General features: G+C 43.0%; 1 protein-coding gene across 3 annotated transcripts in view; it reads right to left on the minus strand.

The window, feature by feature from the left end:
* Positions 1–20,313, minus strand: part of LOC105567785 (protein rhomboid) — a 420,998-nt gene that overhangs the window by 16,404 nt on the left and 384,281 nt on the right. The window contains exons 8-9 of one of the 3 annotated variants that reach the window (XR_001009390.1): positions 13,433–13,588; positions 8,046–9,994 (exon numbers count right to left, since the gene is read on the minus strand). Coding sequence is in view for 1 of the 3 variants with exons in the window: in XM_012022926.1 (XP_011878316.1) it covers positions 9,753–9,994; positions 13,433–13,588 (398 nt within the window). In the remaining 2 variants the exon portion in view is untranslated. Of the gene's footprint in view, positions 1–987; positions 9,995–13,432; positions 13,589–20,313 lie in introns of those variants that run through there. The other 2 variants (XR_001009389.1, XM_012022926.1) reach the window with 2 other exon arrangements.

Raw genomic sequence — 20,313 nt, forward strand, 5'->3', positions numbered from 1 at the left:
AGTCGAATTATCGTGCCGTAGAGATACATACATATTTATAAAACACTAATAATAAATCATGAAATAAATGTAATATTCTAAATTAATCGTCCAACTTTTGACAGTAATGCAAATTTCGATAGAACTGTATAGACCTTTAATGATCGACCTTTAATAACATGTGTCTTGCCGATGATTAAATTACATGTGTAATCAGAGCCTTTCTCACAATACATAAATAAAAGAAAGAAATAACAAAGAAATAACAAAATTTCAGTTTTTAGAAATTAAAGGTTGGGTGCTCATGACTTCGTTTCGCTTGATTCTTAATTATAATTCTTAATTTTCATACTTGATTTTTAGGAATTTACATTTTCATGGCTCGCAATTCCGAATTTTAAGAGGTTTTGGGATTGCATTTCTTTCAGTTCTTCACAAATTTTTGGACTTGGATACGAGTAGTTTTTAACCAATTACTTTTTCTTTGTTAATTTTCAAGATCTTGATTTTTATGAATCAAAATTTTAAGCTCTTGGAATTGTAATGCTTGGGAAATTTGAAAAATTGTTTAAATTCTGAAACTTCCTTGAAATTTTAAATAATGCAATTTCCATGCTGATTATATTCTCCTAATATTTTGGTGACTTTTTCGAGATTTAAAACAATCAATTTTTTTAATGAAGCAAGCAAATAATAAGTTTCCCGATAAATAAACTCTACGCTTATGGTATACTCATATCAATTACTGAACAACTGAATCAACTGGTGATAACGTAGTGAGCAAGGTAGATTTCTACCTTTCGCTATTCCTTTCAAATGATACATAAGATTCTTGTAACAATCACACGATTGTTGATGTCGATAAAATTATTATTAGGATAATGATAATTTGCATATATGTATAATTATAACGATATAAAACAGCGATCAAATTTTACTTAATTTGTATATAAATTAAAAAATGACATTTTTCGTTTATACAATATTGTATAATAATTAATAGATGAATAAGTAAAATAGAAAATTAATAAATTAATTTTTTACTTTTATTAAAAGTGGATTATTACACTTTAATGAGATTCGAAAACAGAAATTATGTGAAGAAAGGGAAAGAAATGTCGGAAATGCTAAAAAGGCATCTGATATTTAAAGATCTTTATTTCAACAGTAACAAGTCGACACATATTTCCCTTAACATCGTTACTGTTGAGATGCAGATGTTTAAAAGAGTTCACGAATCAAACTTTTGTCTTCTTATCGCTAAAACACATAATTTTCGAAATCTGCACTTCAAATTTACGCGATGAGATTTCTTACCGTTTGGTCATAGGTATAAAAAGATAATATCAATTGAATCTTTTAAATACCATTGTATTTTTCTTCTGCCGCGGCGAATGTGTGTACAGAAAATTACTATGCGAATTATCTAAGCGAGGATTCGTAGTTATCACGTTTTGTACAATATACATATATATATATATGCATACATACATACATATACATATATAAAATGATGACAATAATTATAAGAATAATAATTAATTCATCGACAATGATAAATAGTGAAGAACATGACAATGGCGATGCTTTGATGAACATTGACAAATGACGTCCGATAAAGACAATTAATAATATTAAACGCCTGAAATTCCTTTTCATCTCTCGCACGCACACATACTCTCTTTTTTTTTGTTTGTCTCTTTGTCTCTCTGTCTCTCCTTTACTAGCTCCACCTCTTTGGCTTGTGTACAGTTGTGACTGTTATATAATATAAATTATTAACGTTATTATTTTATTACTATATCAGTTGTGTATTCATGCTGTCCATCTTGCGCGTCTTTGGACCTTATCGTTATCGTGATCGGGCATCTCAGAGTTTCGTTGCAGAACAGAAATCGCGCGACCATTACTCGCTCGAACATATTTGCATAAAAAGTACTCACATTTTTTTAAAATTTAATCGTATTTATCGTTTGAACGCAAGCTTTTGATGATTGTTTTGATTAATCTACTAATTTAAATTTGCACACTTGCGTAACTTTTTTGACTCGGGTGACTTTACGATCAATTACAGAGATCGTGTTTTTCATTTATTACATAAAGTCGCGTACAGAAAACTGACAAACCACTGGTAACTTATATGTAAACGTAAAATGTCTTTGCGGTGTTAATTATATTTTCCGTTCGTGATAATTGCTTCACATAGGATTAATTAGGAAGATTCATGTTAGATATCTATCTAATATTTCGCACGCGCTCGCAAAATTAATGTAAGTTTAGCGCTAATAATACGGTTGCGGGTTAATGATGAAATTTTAGAAAATATCCCAGGCGAACGCCGGTCTCGCCGAAATTGTCGACTGTCGCAGGTGTTGCCAGGGTCGCAGGTGCGTCTGTGATGCGGCGGCGCGCCTTTGCTGTATTAAGCGGGCTAATTAAAAATAAAACGAAATGACGGACAGACAGACCGGGAGGTTTCTCCGCAAACGGGCGCGTACGGGGTCCTCCACTTTCACCAATAAATAATACTTAATGACAGTGTGACACGCACAATATAAAAATTAACGGATCACGCTTTTCAGCCGATCGCTTAATCACTCGATCGAAGATCGCATAGTCAGGGGACTAAAAAAAAAACGGTACGGGATAAAACACGCGCCGCTTTTCGCTGGACCCGTTATGTATCGCTTCGGCTATTCACCGGCGCAAAAAAAAAATGCATTATTAAAATCCGGTAAAATACCTCGGTATTTCGACGCACTCTCGGTCTACTTTGTACACTCACGCGTCCTTTCACGGCAATTAAATAATAACAATATATTCTATATAATACAATAATAAATTAATTGTTAAATTATTATGCGATCGTTTCCATTCACATCGATACATAACAGATTTATGAGCATCCTCGCTACAGATGTCCGGATCGTGATAAGCTCAACATACTTGACTCACTGGCTTACTTTTTTTAAAAAAAATGAAACTACACCGTAAAAAGCGGCCGGCAAAAGAGAAAGTTTGCGTACGGAATAGTTTCGTATCAAACGAATTTCCGAGATATAGAGAAATATGCTCTACGAAATTTCTCTCTCCAGATGGCTTTGAGAAAGATGAACATTGTATATATACGTGTGTGTGTGTATATATATAATCAACAGCAACATACCGTAATTTTGCGGTAATATATTTATTTAAATACGCATCACAGAATTATACGGAAACTAAAGTAGGAACGATTACGATACGGAATTAAGCTAATGAGTTTAATCATTGCGCTCCATCGTAGACTTCACGATCCTCGATCGCTACGAACAAACATAATATTCACGCATACCCATTCGATTTAAATATTAACACGCACGGACGCACACACACACGCGCGCGCGCGCGCGCACTCGGGCGGGATGCGCGCCGCCCTCTTTTAAATAAAACGAAAAAAAAATAGAAGATATAGTGACCTAAACTCGAGCTTTTGGGCGCGGATCGAGTGCCAGAGCGTAAATTAAAGTCCAGATAGCTTCGAGCGAGACGCTGTTTCCCCGGTGTTATTTTTCTCGTTTCTTTCGGGCTCACTGGACCCGGATACCGGAAATCCGATGACGCTTTTGGAAGGGTGACAGATGTGCGCTGATAAGAAAATTCGATTCCGAAACGACTTTGACGTTTGTTTGTTTGAAGCCCGTTCATGATGAGAGGCGTTCATGAAAAGGGCAAGGCTTCAGCATCGCTTGGGTACTGAAAAAAATGTCGAAGCGAGTCCTCTTTCGCCGGCAACAAGATATCGCGGTGTCGATGTAAATGGCAAATCCCTATGCACTGATCGTACGTTTCCTTTTCCACTCGATTTCAATCACGCCGCTAGGTGTATAATTGACGAAGTATCATCGCGGGGTATATGCACATTACGCGGGTCATTTGCGCGAGGGATTTCGGACGACGTATAATTTATTCCCACGTTCGAGTTACGAGCGTGTGTAAATAATTATGCGCCGTGCGTGCTCTTTGGCATCGTCATTTAACCCGACGGTGGATTAATAAAATGGAAATCATACGCCATAAATGTTGTATGAAGTCTCTAAATTATATGTTTCCCCGTTGGATGTTAATAGCCAGCGGATCGACACCTGTTCGATTTTCCTGGGGAAAGCGACTCTTTTCGGCCGGGGCTGTATTTCATCGATGCATAAATTATCGTTAACAACGATGGTAATTAATGGAAGCTCGAATCGATCGAGCGTTATGAAAGGTTCGTACCACTTCAAAAGAACTGAAATCGTTACTGCATTTATGAAGCAAATCGAATTAAATATTTAACAAGGCTATACATACATAACGAAAATCACGTTCGATTTATCGGTACAAACTTAATAACTTTGCTCTGCATTTAATCATTTATATATTTATTATTGATTTACGTAACAATAGAAGCAACGTTTATCGGCTTATCGACAAATGTGCGTATACGGAAGATAAAAATCTTAATTCGCCGCACGTGATTCGTTCGGTGCGTTAATTGGTTATTAAGTTATTTCTCTGCGTATTAAATGCGCTTAATTTCAAATCGATCGTTACCCCTATTTTATCAGAATCCAACTGTTACGAGAATATCAAATTGTACGAGTAAAATCGACGAAAGATAATCTCGGTTTTGCGTCACAATAAAGAGTACGTATTTTTTTTTTCGCCGGCGATTGGAGACACCCTACAGTCCCACGTGTGTGGGACACTTTCGACCGTAATTGTCGCACCTAGAGCCTAGCGCACGATCCGGCCGGGCGTTGTTAGGAACGTCACTTTTGCTCCCCCTTTGCATTCTTCCGCCAAGTACACACTTGTCGACTGACATAGCCAGCCAGCCAACCATCGAAGCTCTCCTTCGTCTCCTCGACTCTTTGAGCAACCACCTTTTGGGCGCTCTTCAGCGTCCTCTTCTCGCTCCCTCAGTGTTCTCGAATCCTTAAACCTCCTTAGACCTCCCTCGCCCCTCGACCTCCTTTCTTTCTCTCTTCTTTGCGTCACCCTTCTTCCTCGGCGTCATCGGTATCTCGAGCTTCTTCGACGTCTTAAAGCGAGTTACCTAGCCGTCGTACTTTAAGCTAGGATCTGGCGTTAGCTGCCTTCGCGGGTACTAATTGACTAGCATCGTTAATTACTCTCGTTTGATCTCTCGCTCGCGCTCGATTCGCGTCCCCTTGGCGCTCTTTCCGCTCCTCCTCGCCGAGGACCACTTGTCCGCCTCGCGCCATTCAGGCCGGCCGTGCCAAATTACCAGCACTAAAAATTACTTTCTTCCTTGGTGCCACGAAAGATGCGATAGCAATTAACAATAATATTAATAAAAAATAATATAATAATATATTACTGTTTCATACTAAATCTTACGTATTATTTGGTATCGTATGTTAACGTTATTACACTACGGTCAGCGCAACATAAATAATAATACATTAGTTTGATCCCCGTCGAAACAAGGAGGAACCTACCGGGCAGAATTTCAATATTTCTTTTTCTCCTGAACGTTAAACGCGCTACCCTAAATCGCGCAAGTGTGGGAAAATAATTTTCGCTCGTCGACTAATTGACGATTTTTCACACATTTCATCTCGTGGTACTCGCGTAGGGTTTCCCAGAGCCGAGGAAAGGATCCCGAAAAAATATCGGAAAGAACTGGGGGCTTCGTACACGCGGGATTCGGGAACAACGCAGCTGGTTCCCACTTTACGAAAAATAAATATAGGTTCGCGCGCCGTCGCTGGGAATATGATAGTGTAATCGCTAATTAATTGTTTAACCCAAGAACACATCCGTGAAATCAAACGCGTTTCTTCCCCTTCCGGGTGTTGCGCGAGAAGTGCGGAAAAACGTGGGCGTTCAACGAAATTTACATAACACACGAATCGCGCTGAACGGCGGTCTTTGAGGGAACGAAAGGGGCGCACGTGGCGCTAAGTCGTATTACAAAATAGGCAGTGAGTCGGGCTATCTCGACAAACGAACAACCTATACAACTAAACATTAGAGAGACACATACCGCGACACTATCCAAACTACTGTACAGACTTTGGCTCGCAGTATTCGAACTTTGTTCAGCGCCGCGTTTAGCTTCCGATTTTGGGACTTTATCAGTCACCGCGCATTCAACGCTAAATGAGCCGTCAGGCAAAGTTAGACTTGCCATATTCTGAGGGGGAACAAAGACAAGCTCTTCCTTCCGTAACCCCAAGGGCTTTGATACGTCACTTTCTTGCGATTTTATATATAAATTAATCTTTGCCATCCATAAATTGTAAAAAAATATATTTTCTTAATCGATTTAAATTACTGCACCGTCCAAAAAGGGCGCTCGAGCGTGGTTGCGCGATCGTGAAATGCAATTTGTGGCTGATTAACTTAATTTAATCGTTCAATGTAACGAAGATAATAGGCCAAATAAATATCCTCTCTCGGTGAAAATCAAACAGTCGTGTTTGCGGCTAAACGCGCGGTGAAAATACCCCCCGTCTAAACGGCCCATCGAGCGGCCGCGGATCAACGCTGAACGCATCCGGGATACTCCGATGCCATCGTCGGCACAGGTACCGTTTAGGTCGCACGCCACGCGGGCGGCAATCGCACGATCTGATTCCGAAGACACGATGACACGATGATAAATTAAAGGTGAGGAACATATGTCTCGCGTGTGACTATGTACACTAAGCGTGTGCTCTCCCGAGAATGTGCGGCTCTTTTTCTCTCTCTCTCTTGCTCTCGATTTAAATACAATATGTATATTTTGTATATACTTACGACAACGACGCGAAACGACTAGACTGTGACCCGACTCCAACTCTCTTCTTCCCTTCCTCTTCTAATTTTTTTTTCTTCCTCGCTCTGTCTCGCGCCTCCTCCTCTTCACTCGCGTGAAACGCTCCCATACACACGCAAAAAACACACACAGAGTCTCTATGCTATATACAGGTATTTACAATGGTGTACAATTAATGCGCGTTAATGATCGCGCGCGCAGGCAGATGCGTCGTCAGGGGGATTTTGCGAGGACGTTAACGAGCGGTCGCTATCGAAAGCGCGGACTAGCGACTGAAAACCGACCGACAGGTCGGCCGGGTGTTGTTTTGTCATAGGCTTGATCGCCGTTGCATTGCGCATTATTACATCCATCATGCGGAAAGCTCTCGCGAAAATCACAATCGCGCGAATGGCAATGCGCGTCGAAACGAAGCTTGATTTATGTACACAATTGATAGTCCAATGCTTATCTCGAAATATTATCTTTCTGCAATATTAAATAGTATTTCTTTACAATGATACAGTACGCGTTTCGACGGTATTGCGTTCGGGGGCGTTTTGACTCTCGCAAGCGCGGCGTTGAGAATGTTCTCTCTTCTTTTTTTTTAACTTTTCCTTTGCGCAAGACTCTGCGATGTAATACAATGACACGGAAAATATGCAACGGCTATTCGGATGAATTTTTGTGACTTGGTGAATTTGCGTTCCTATAATGATCGATCTATCTATGCGCGATAATAAACACATGTCCAAATATCAGCGAATTTTTGTTGCGATTGGATTTTTCGCGAATTTACGCACATTATAAAGAATAATACGTAAACTCGACAGTTGTGCACACTTGTGAAGCATCTATAGAAAACAGTAATGTCGAAAACGGTTACGAAAGTTTGAGAAATACGAAATAAATTCTCTACCAGCGAATTCGAGTGCTTGCACTAGCGCGCACTGAGCGCATACTGACTTGTTTATGGTCAATTCTTATATTTAAGGATCGTTTCAAATACCTCTTGAAATATATTTCTTTTAAACAATGCTCTGTATAGCGTACATACGGATCATTGTTTTGACTAAATACTCTTTGAACATGTATATCTAAGACAACATATTTAAGATATTTAACATATTTGAGACAAAGTTAAATACAGAATTTTCGCAGTGCAAGCAACCGAGTTTGCCATAAGTTTCGTGGCGACCCGAAGCGCCACAAGTGAACCTTCCAGCAGATGCGATGATGTAAACAAAAAGATTATACATATATTTAATGAACAAATACTCACATCGTTTTCCATGAATACTTCACAATTATTTGCGCGATTCGATTAGCAGTATTCTTCGCACTATCGCAAAATTAGTGATCGATCAGTCGATCGGTCTCTGCAAAATTTGTCGTCGCGACTAATCATTCATCCCGATCGGAAAAAAATCTTCCACCGGCACGAGCTCTTCATCATCAAGCTTGACGCAGTCTGCTCCTCTACGTTTCCGTCCACGTCCACGAATTCGTCTCGCGAGTCGAATGTTTCGAGAGGGTTTCGAGAGGAACGTCGATGGTTACCAATTTTCTCGAGCGCGGTTTTTGTTTCATCATCTTCGTACCTCTCCGTCGCGGTCATTTGTACAATGTTTCATCGACCGCGAAGGATCCATTAAGTCCTCCCGTTTCCTCTTTACCTCTTCCGTTGCTTTACTTCGCTGTTTCTTCCAATTTCTTCCTCTCGCTCTCTTTCTATCATCATCATCTCCTTCCTCTTTTTTTCTTCTTCTTCTCGTCATCGAGCAAAGAAATTTCTTCAACGCGACAAAGGACAGCGAGCGTTGTCCACACAGTCGAGTATGATTCTTTGGTTTTTCCGAGGACGACTGCGGCCAACATTGCGCGGAAATAAACGAATGCCATAAGAGAGAATTCCTCTTGTACCTTGTTCAGGTTCGGGCAGAAATGCCCCGTCCCTCAAGGATTTTGCGTTTTCCGGATGGCCGACCGACCTCGTTGTCATCCAGCTCGATTCTTTGGTTTTTCTTCAGAATGCGGAAGAACGCGCGACGACGGGATTGAACGACTAGTCTCGCGATCACGCGACTTCCTCTTTCCCGACCAAGAAGAATATTATCCGTAACCTTCCCGCACGCTGCTCCGTCGTTCTCTAGAACGACACGCGAAGACATTTTATCGTGGCCCGGGATGGTCATCTTGCAACAATGACGTTTCGTTGTCCCGCTGATGGTAGGATAACACGAGCCTAACAGTTGTGTGTTCCTTTTTCTTTATGATTACACCGCTTGCAAAATTGCCCGTATTCCGCCGTGATGAAGTAGTTCCGGCATTGCGTTTAAGGAGTTTTCGCGGGATTGCGAAACGCGGACTGCTTTATCGAACAGGAAAGACGAAACGTAATGAGGACATTCGCTCAATTTTCTTCTTCCTCCGCGTCCCTTCTTCTCCTTTTTAAAGGAAGCGGAGAGCCCCTACTTCTTTTCGGAAGTACATCGCGTTCGCTTTTACCGATCACTACCGCTTCCATTCCAAGTGTTCTCCTTCGTTAGAATTTTTCATCAATAATATATTACATTTCCTCGCTCGTTTCTCGCTTCTTTTCGACAAGCGCTCTGTCGCTTCTCTCGACTGTCGCGCGCGAACAGGCCGGCTTGGAAGAAAATATATACTACGAAACTATTACGCGGTCCTTCTCGCGCGGAAGGAGAACGAAGTCACGTTCTTTGAGGAGAACGTCTGCCGACGACCCCGTCGCATAACTCTCGTTCCTTACGTGTCCTTCGCCTTCGGTGCTTCGGGAACGATTTAGCTCACGGCTTAGCGTGCTATCGAGAGTTCGCGATACTTGAAAATCTCCCTCGACGTTGCTCAACGTTGACGGTCCCTCCCGTCCTCTCCGCCGTTTCTTCCTCTTCTTCTTTTTCTTCCAAGGGCGATCAGCTTCGCGTTACGTGTGCCTCGGCTGGCCGTACGCGAAGCTGACCTCGCGTCATGGATAGTCGGGGTGCATCAGATTGTACATGATCGCGAAGATCGTGCAGGCGGCGTAGACGCCCAAGGCAACCCACCAGAGTAGCTGCTCGTGCAGCCGCTGCTCAAAGTTCTTCAGTACCAAGAGGCCGATCGTTAGGCCCGCCAGGGCGCCCGTCAGATGGGCGACGTACGACACCGGCGGGCCCATCTGCTCCGCGGCGTACCTGTCGTAGATCGCGAAGCCCACGTCGGCACTGGCTGCAATCAGAGATATCAACGTTTTCAAATTTGTTACCTCTACCTATTTACAATGATTACGCGTGACCATTTCGAGCCTCTCGTTCCTCCACGCGTCTTTCAATTCAAACTCGATCCGATAAACGTATAATGTGTCTTATTTATTCAATTTTAGATTACGATTAAATTCTACTTCTGGTATCTTTTGAATTAGTACAATTGACAACTAACAGGCGCAAACAGATTGGTAGATTAATTTAAAATGAGCAAAGTCACAAGATGAAGAAAGAAAATAGCGCTCTTATCGCGGCGTGTTCTCTCTTAGAATTCTTTCTCGCTATCTGCCTTGAAAGTACCGATGAAAATGGTGCATAGTAAAGCGATAAGGAGAGCATAAGAGGGATAAAAGGAGAAACAAGAAAGCGGAAGAGAGTGGAACGAAAAAAGTAAGGATGCCACGAAGAGCCAAGCCGACGGCGAGCTTTGAGAAGCTCTCGAAGTGTCGTCGAGAGAAGAGCTTTCCTGCAGCTTCCTCAGCGGCTTTTTTCTACGTCTGCGACCATCGCCGATGATTATGTAAGTCCGTTGTGCTCCCGTAGAAGAAATTTGCTTCTTCGTTAGTCAATGTAGAAATCGGCTTTGTGCAGCCTGGGCACAATTGGATCATCTTTCGTCTTTAGTTCCGAAACCTACTAAGTTTTAACATCGTCTACGAATTTTTTTCATCTTCTTAATAAATGCAGATTATTATTAAATTATTATTCCTTCTACGGTCTCTTAAGTGTTATGAGCGATTCGTGAGATCTTATCTTTCTAGGAGATTTCCACTTTAGCTGATATAAAATTATATCGTTCTTTGAAGTTTTTATAATTATATATTGTACCAAAACTGCGAAAAACTCGATAAATTGACTTCCAAATTAATTTCCGTTAAAATTAAATTAACAGCATCTAAGTACAAAGAAGAAAAGATTTTTTTTTTCGTCTCTTTACGAAGACATATTTCATTTTCGACATTTAGTAATTCTGCAATTGAGTTTAAAATTTTCGTTAACGAGATATGAAGAACTTCAAGCTTATCGAGGCATTTATAACTTCGAGGAAGTGTACGAATTCTGATGTACATCCTTTATACTGTTTTCTTTCTGTTCTCAAACGCGATCTCTTTGCGTCGCTGTTGCCGTTTAACTTGAAGGTTGAGTTATACAACTCTTGAAGTAACAAAAGCTGGACCCTTTCTGAGCTTTTCCGTCTATCCGCTCTCCTAACTTTATTTCCTCGACTGCAATCAGTATATCCACGAGTATATATTCATTATATAATATTCTATTGTATCTTTTCCATCATAAGCGATATCCGTCACTTCAGTACCGATTCTACGCTGTCTGGTCTTTCGTTTCAGCTTATATAATCCAATTTTGATGAAATAGTCGGATGAAAGCTTATAGTTGTTAATATTAACCTGTTAATATTGGATTATACATCATTATATCTCAAGTACTTTTCGTAATTTGTAGACCTGATCCATTCCATCATTAAAATTGCTCATTGTCAAAATATACGATTACTCGATAGACTTCGCTCAACACTTATTCGTACGCCATAATTATAATTCGTCTAGATCACATTTACTTGCATAATTAAAATTAAAATTTTCTGATCGCGTGAAAATTCCTCTTTCCTTCAGTTTTCCCTATCTCCTTTTTTTTCCAGAAGATGGACTCCGCGGTCGTTATTGTTGCATAATCTTCGACTATCGCTTCTCTTCTTTAATTTTCAATCAAGCTTACGCAGGCGCTATCTTGATGACTCGATAAACACGAGTGACGACACCGTGCTCGCTTGAAAATTTGACGGAACAGCCACCTGTTCTTCTCGTGGCAAACAATCCCAACGTCGGCGAAAATTCTCCGCGGCGATCACAGCGCGAGAGCACACCTATCTTTTAATTAAAACTTCAGAATAGCGACGGCTTTCGTGGCTCCTCCCTTGCGCTTTCCAGCTCTTACCGCGGGGGGGAAAAAACGAGGAAATTGAAATTTCAGGAGTGGCGCCGAACCAAGCGCGAGTAGAGGAAATGGACTAGATGACAATGAGCGAAAATGAAGGCAATCGCGAAAAAGATATTGAAGCGTTACTATTCAGTAAAGAATGAGGATATCTTCGAGCGACATCTTGATCGACAATTTCGATATTTGTTAACGATTCTGCTAAATCCGATGGATGATACCTGAAATTAATCCAATGTCTAAACCCGTTAATTAAACGGAATCGTTAACATTTGGAGAAATGTTTCTATAAGATATGAAAATTCAAATCTCTCTTGAATTCCTTCACAGAGGTCTGATTGCAGTTGATAGAGCCGCATTTTCTTCGCATCTTAAGACGTTGCGGGAAGTGAGCGAGCGAGCGAGCGAGAGACCTCGCCACGTCGCAGACTCCTGCGAGAGCGTCATTTGCATTCGCGGCTGAACGGATGACCCGCTTCCACGTCGTGAGAGAGCGCGTTTATCGATCAAGCTCTACTTCGCTCGTCAAGCTCTCGCGCTGGGATTACGATGTAATCCAAGTCGAAGCGCGTAGATCGGAACGGGTCCAGGCTGTTACCAACCGCGGACAGGAACTATGCGAATATATTGGGAACAGCGCGAGTAAGAGATAGAGAGGGAGAAAGCAACGGCGGATATCCGAATCCGTGCTGACGGTAATCAACCCCTTAAACAAGGTTATTGAAGACTCGAGAGGCTCCGTCGAGGTGAATTTGAGGCGACTCTAGGGCCACTAGAACCAGATAATGCGCACGTACAGTGGCGGTCAGATTACGTGCTATATGGGCCCTCGATACTAGAGTTCTACGTCTTTGCCAATATCGCGCTATTATTACGTCGCCATAGGCGCCGCGTTCTGAGATTGTATTCTGCTCTGAAGGTCCGAGGCACTTTACCTTAATCCTCAAAGACGTGCCTGCAAATTCGCGACTCTACAGGTCCTCGCTACTTTGCAAAGAGACTAGTGGAGAGATACCGTTCAGAAGCTGTTCTTCTCAACTTTGAAAATTTCTCTCGATTTTTTTTATAACAAGCATTAATCCTCCTTCGTCCGCATCGCGAATACGTTGCAATTCTTTACAGATCGTTTTCCATAGTGAGGATTAATTCTTTAGCTACATCGCGAATTCGTATTAATCGTCTAGAAATCTTTTCTGCCGCAATCATGTTACTCGAAATGCAACATTTGTCATATGATACTTTGTAGACCGTAGTAATTTATCAACGGCTGATAATTTGCAATGTTTGGCTCAAGGCACAATGCGTGATTAATGTATCGTCGGCGCCAATGGTCAATCGTGGCCGCTCTCGAAAGCAGTTCGACCGGAGATATCGAGCTGGCAGGTTGAAGGTAGATAGGATTGGCCGCGGTGGTTGCGGGCCGCCGATCGAGGAAGTAGGGTCCACTTACCGATGACGAAGATGCCGATGAGCCGAACTATCCCGAACTCCATATTGTTATAGTTGAGGAGGACGTTGGCTAGATGCGCCGCCAGAAGGGCGTAAACGCCCCCGCTCGCCCCGACGAGGTATACGTCTGTATCGAATACCGACGTGCCCAGCGAACCTGAAACCGTAACAAATATAACTTCTTAATAGCTTCTTAATTACTACTCCAAACGTTTCATTCTTTTCAACGATTTAGCGTGTTTCCCCATTTTTCCGAACGTCCGCAATAACAATGATTAATTGTAACAACAATGATTAATTGTCCGACAGCCAGCGTACCGCTGCTTTTTCAATTACGTACTGAAATATCACGTAAAAATTATTCCGTTTCGAAAAGCCGTAAGTTAAAATTTCGCCTCTGTAACTGGATTACTTTCCACTTGTACTAGAGAGTGAAATATATTTCAGCATTAAATTGGGAGAGTCGCGGGGCAATAAAAATTATATTTCCACACATTATACTCTGCTACTATTATTCCACCTAGCCCTTCAATTCGCGGATATACGGAATTATATAATCAACGAAATTTTTCGAGAAGAGCGAGAGAACCGAGAGCGCGCTCACAAAGCCGCGAGCTTTTCGTCCAGAGTTTCGGTCATTGTCTGTCGAACTGGGAAAAAGCTCGTTCTCGAACAACCGCGAAGTGTGGACAGAATTTTCCGCTTTTGCCGCCCTCGGCGAATAAAATAAGAATAATATTCGCTCTCAACAACTCGAAAGTTCGCGTGGCTCTGCGCTCCACAGTTTAACGACGCCAAAAACTCTCTCTTTCTCTACCTCCCTCTTGTCCTTGCCATCGCTCTTCCTCCAGTTCGTTCGGAAACATCTGTTGCTCCGCGTGTAACGCGGAAAAAGCTCGTCGGTAAACGAGTGCGCGCCGCAGAAATTGGAATATGGTGTACGAGAACTCGTGCACCCTGGTCTCTGCAAACTTTCCTATTTTCCCTCTTTTAATAGAACCACAACAGCGGTAATAAAGAAACGGGATCACAAAATTTCGCAGTACGTCAAACAGCGCGTAAATCGCAAATCTCTATTCTCTCTTTAATTAATGCAATTTTCACCCTCGCAAATATTTGCGTCCGCGGTGAACTCACGCCGTTCCCGCAACGCGCGCTCGTCGTTTGATCGATTCGCAACGTTGACAATACAAAGCGCTTCCGGGCGCTTATAACTAGCCCCGGTTATTAGAAGCGGAATTAGGAGCCTGTCTCCAAGTACCTGCCCCGTAATTTGACAGACTGCCCACGGCGCACGGGATAGCGTTCGCTGCAACGCGTCCGAGGCGCGTGATAACGAGAGTAAGTCAATATGTAACATCATGAACATGAGATGGCGGTAATCTAATCAACAGGTAACACATGTTTCTCAGTTTCTCAATGCGCGGCTATACGATCGTACCAAAAAAAAAATGTCCTTATCGCGCGAGTCCTCATTAAAATTATAAAGATTACCGCGTAGAACAATTCGAGGATTCGTACGTGTCGCAGATATCTGAAAAATATCGAATAACGTTGCGTTCCAATTACACGTCCGGCCAACAATAGAAGACAATTCGACGCACGATAGTATCGCAATAACAGCAGCGCGTTCGACAAACTCTCTGCAATTCGCCTGTTTCGTACTCACGTAACATGTAGCACCGTGGCACGGGCGTGTAGCGCAGCGCGCAACAATTTCAACCCCGGGAGCAACGGTAATGTATCAGACACACGATCGCGCTAGTTAAACATTAATATCGCGTCGGGCAGGCGGATGGTGCTTCGAGAATCGATGCGGCGCCCGCCTATATATCGTGGGAAATGAGCGAGGACATTAGTCGCTTCCTACGTGGAAATGGTGGCGACTGGCCGGGTGCTGGTGATTCGGCGCGTCTGGAGTGGCCGGGTACCACCTGACACCTGGGAACCTGCTGACCGATCCGCTCTCCGCGAACCTTAACCGTCCCCCGACCCACCTTTGATCCGTCCTAAATTACGAGTGCTGTTCGGACAATACGTCGTGTCGCGTCCACGTCTGACTAGGTTGCCCCCCCCCCCTCCGATTTATTAAGGTCGTCGCTTCTAATCCGCCGCTCTTGATATACGAGGTGTAGGGGTCGTTTCTCGCATTCTCCTTTAGTTTCTTCCCGTAAACCGCAGTGCATTCTTCCCTGATGAAAAGTGTCGAGGTATCGATCTGTTCTGGGATTATAAACGCTTCAAAAGCTAGAAAATTTAGTTTTAATTAAGTTGCAGAAAAGGGGGAGAGAAGGGGGAGAGCAAGTGAACAACATCTATGCTCTAGGTAATTTCAGACGGGCTGCTCTCTCTCTCTCTCTCTTACTTTTTAAAATTACAGACCCACGGGTAACGCACGTCGAATTGTGTCGTACGCATTGTGCGAAACTACGCCACGCGTGATATCCTCGTTTCTTGCGAAACCGACGATTCAATTGAATTCGTCGCTTACGCACTGGTCATTAACGCGCGACCTACATCGAGCTGCAGCCAGCAGCCTTCACGCCGGAGAGCCATGCGAAGCGCCCCTGTTTCGTAAACTACCTACACGGAGTTTCCGCAAAGCGCAAATCGCGTCTAAGCCGGTGTGCACCGGAGCGACGTGGAAATGCATTAAGGATGCAAACATCAATTCGTGCGAGTTCGCGAACGTTCCGAATTACCCGCAATGAATTATTAGCGTCCGCTTAATAAATGATCGAGTCACATCCAATCGGAACAAGGGCGTAATTATTCGAGACATGAAATTAGATGGCTCGTAATATAACTACTGTCGCGCCCCGGCGGACATCAATATTAAGCAATGCCACGAGGTGATGCAACTGCATCCTATCGCGGAGATAAAACCCACACCCCAATTAATTCCTGTTAAAACTTGATAAGACGCGAGTAACGATAAGACGCAGAAGTGTGATTAGTGCAAAGACTTTAATGAAATGCTAAATCACTAATATTTATCATGACAACGATTGTAAATCACACTGGTCGAAAGAGAAACAATTTATTGCTACGTGCAATGTCTGTAACGCAATAATATAATGCAATAATGTCGCGTAACTGCAATAGCGGTAATACGATAATAAAAGAGAGAATTTAGGGTCCCAACTGTCATTGCCAGTCTGTTTGTCGTCGTGCCATAGTTAATTGAAAGTTGAAGCACGCCGAGAGACCACTTTACCCCCGTGCACGACGAACCATGCTTCTCTGTTGTAGTAATTGACTCGAGTTAACGGATACTAGCTCAAGAGGCTGCTGATTCCCCTCATCCGCTCTCCTTGGTCCAACTTAGACGATGCTGCGAGTATTTACGGTTTACCGTCATTTACCTAACCGAGACTATAGGAAACGAGCCATAGCGGGGAATAGTTTATTCGACCAGCTATACCGAATTAACAAATCAATACTTCACCGATTGACTCATTTTACCAGTCAATTACTTGTCGTCGTTAGCGAGAAGAAATTGTTAATCGTCTTTTAAGACTAAAGTATCTAATTAGCATTATTAATTGAAATTTCCTTCTCCTTTGATAAATTTTATGTCACTCTGAAACTGACTTTATTTGAATAACATTTATGTGAACAAACTCTATTCAAACGTTATTTTCGAGATGTTGTTAATATTACGGATAATAATTAATAGAGTGCTGTATTTCAAAATCATTTAACTACACTAATTTCGCGCACGCTTTCTCGAAATAAATCGCTGTACTCGCGATTAAATTAGTCTCGTAATTGCAAAGAACGTTCGTGGAATTAATTGCGTAGTTTCAATCGCCGAGGCACTTGTGTAAAAAAAAAGTGAATATGTAAAAGGATCAAACGGGGATTTTGTACGCTTTCTAGCAACTATATGAGAGTAATGCATATGTACATGCATGTAACGCACATGGAGATAAGGAGAAAGAGGGAGGAAAAAAGGTAGAAACAAGGTAGCGAGGCGCGTTGCGAAAATTAGCGCGAGGACGAGCGCGATGACTAAAAGAAAGCGGGGAAAAGGGGAAAAAAGGAGGGCGCCGCGAAGCGTAATAGAGTCCTCGCGGACTTCTCGTGGGGTTATGAAATTCATCCGAGCCTTCGTTAGTGCCTTCGGCTTTGCCTTAAGGAAGAAAGCATGAAAGGCAGAGAAGTGGGTCGACGCGGTCTGCCAACGCGATGCACCAGCGCGATGCACCAGCGCGAGTTAATGTCTTCGCGACCTACTCCTATGATTACGGGCGTACAGCTCTATCTGTGTCTCTACCGCTCCGTAACTTGCCGGCTGCAATCAGCCTGTCCGACAATGAATATCGCTAACTCCGCCAGATACGGACGTGTCAGGGAATATCACTGTTGACATTCGCACGTCTGAATAAGGATTCGCGACAATTTTATCTTGCAACTTCAACAAGACACCCTACAATTTTCTTTACAGTTTCCGCGACACGTTCGCGACCCCGTGAGAATTCAAATTGGGAAGCCACGAAAGTAATTAGGGCTTCTATCGACCAGTCGCGATTTGAAGTTGATATTTAACGCGCGATAAGGTGCCGCGCACATATTTTTCCCCGTACGGAACATCATCGATTAACGACTCGTTGACACCAATAACCGAGTCTGTTGGAACCAAACGGCGCGACGTGCAACAGGTGCAACGAAACCAACGCGGAGGCAGCGTCCACTAGCAAAAAAGACATGAAAAGTGTCGGAGATGTAGACACTCGTATGACTCCTGTCGCAATCCTAAGAAAAATTTTGCATACGTACAAGAAAAAAAAACAAATATGAAGACTGAACGAACGAATTGAATTAAGAGGCTCGAGGTTTATATGGAAAAGTTTAACACTTCGAATTTTTAATTACTTATTAAACGCATTTTAATATCATAACTTTTCTACTAACGACATAATGTAGACTATGAAACGTTGGATTCTAAATTAATGAGATTTAATAATATCAAGGATATCCGTCTCTAAAAGGACAATTAATTTCGGGAGATCTTGTCGTGAAATCTTTTCTCAGGATTTCTCAATTCCACATCGATAAAAGAAAAGTCCACTGTCGTACATTAACTACATTACATTAATTAGAGATAGAGGCCACGTTTCGTCGTCGGTACAATCTTGTATCTGTTAGCGATACGCTACGTAAGAGAGCACGGATGGAGGCGACACTGCACTTCATTTGCCCCCATACCTGCACTCGAGCACGAAGGTAAAACGAAACGAGGGGTGAGGAGGGAAGAGGAGAGAATCGCGGAAACGCGTGCACGAGGCCTCGACGCGAAATAAAATGCTTCGCTCCGTATCGCGCGGGGCGGAGGGGACAGGTGGGAAAATAGAGCGCGCATTTTAGAATGCGCACGTGCTAGGCACGTCGATGCATTCGTAAAGAGCCCCTCCCGGAGGCGAGAAACGGATGGGACGGCCGAAACGAAATGGCTGGAAAACAACGAGCGTCGGAGGTTCTTTCCCGCTGCGCGGAGAGAGCTCGCTCGATACGCTCTCGAGGCGCGTTAAAAAATTAGTAGTTAACCACTTAAGCGAGACGCCGACGTGCGCCCTGTATCGGTGCATTTTCGCACGTTCCTCCCTCTTTATGCGAGCGCACTTATTCCAAACGTTTTGGAACGTTACGTTTCTACAAACGAGCTCTCGCGATTTTGCATGGGAATTATTAATCGTCAGCCGGGTATTGCTGAATTAGAAACTCCTTCGCTGTTTTTTCATTGTATGAAAATGGAAGAAAATATTTTTGTGCGTCGTTAGAAACGCTCCCTGTGTTCATGAAAGTAAAATAATACACCTCTGGCGCACTTCTCTTATTAATTATAAAATCATCAGCGTCATTTTAGGGAGATAAATTAAGAGCTACCTCTTGTTAATTATATAATCATTAGCGTCATTTTCAGACAGAGGGAGATAAATTAAGAGCCACCGCGAAGCGGGTAGAACAAGCGAAATTTGGACGCGGCACGTGGGATTATCTTCCACATCGGATTTGTTGTCAAAATCACACATTCGTTATCCATGTAAAGGCTTGACAACCTCTTTTGCAATCGTTGTCTGCTTGTCACCATTTACGTGCGGAACAATAGCGGATTTTCGCTATAAACTGCAACATGGAACGGTACTAGCGGCGTCAATCGGGCGCCAATTAGATATCCACCAATTTAATCCGCGATTGTTAACGAAGAAAGGACATTCGCGAGCAACCCCGCGGGAACAAAGGCGATTATCGCGCGAGAGGATGTGACGAGGATGCGCGGGCGAAGGTGGGAGGCGGAAAATCGAGCGTGCACTGTTAGGCGCGAGTATGCAGGCGCGCCGTTGCATTCGTAAAGAGCTCTCGAGCGAGAGAGGCTGTGGGAATGGAAGGCGACGCAGAGAGGACGGGGACAAAATGCAAGGCCTCCTCCTCCCCATTCCCGTTACGCGCCCGCCACCGGTCCTGCCGCGCGCGACGCGAAATTCTAAGCCGCATTCGTTCCCGTGCAAACGAGCTACGACGGGCGTCCGAGGGCCGAACGACTCGGGGATCGGTGGCCTCGAATCGATAACGCGTTCGGGCGAGCACTATCCGACGTAAAAAGCTTACTCCAATTCGCGGGTATTGGCTCTCTACGCCGCTCCTATTATAAAATATCAGAGATGCAATAGAATAGTAAGCTATCTGCAACGCTAATTGACTCCGTTAGACATTAAGCTCTTTGGATTAATTTACTTTACTCGCCCTTCTCTTTCCGCAAATTAAAGGATCTTGTGTAAAATAAATAAAAAAAAGAAGGGATACCAGGAGCAACTTATTGTTAAACCTTCATTTGTATCGATGCCATCGTTATCTTTCTCGATGCAGTTGTGTCACTCG

The sequence above is a fragment of the Vollenhovia emeryi genome, unplaced genomic scaffold, assembly GCF_000949405.1.
Source record: "Vollenhovia emeryi isolate VEMERY1.0 unplaced genomic scaffold, V.emery_V1.0 DF939134.1, whole genome shotgun sequence".
Taxonomy (NCBI): Eukaryota; Metazoa; Arthropoda; class Insecta; order Hymenoptera; family Formicidae; genus Vollenhovia; species Vollenhovia emeryi.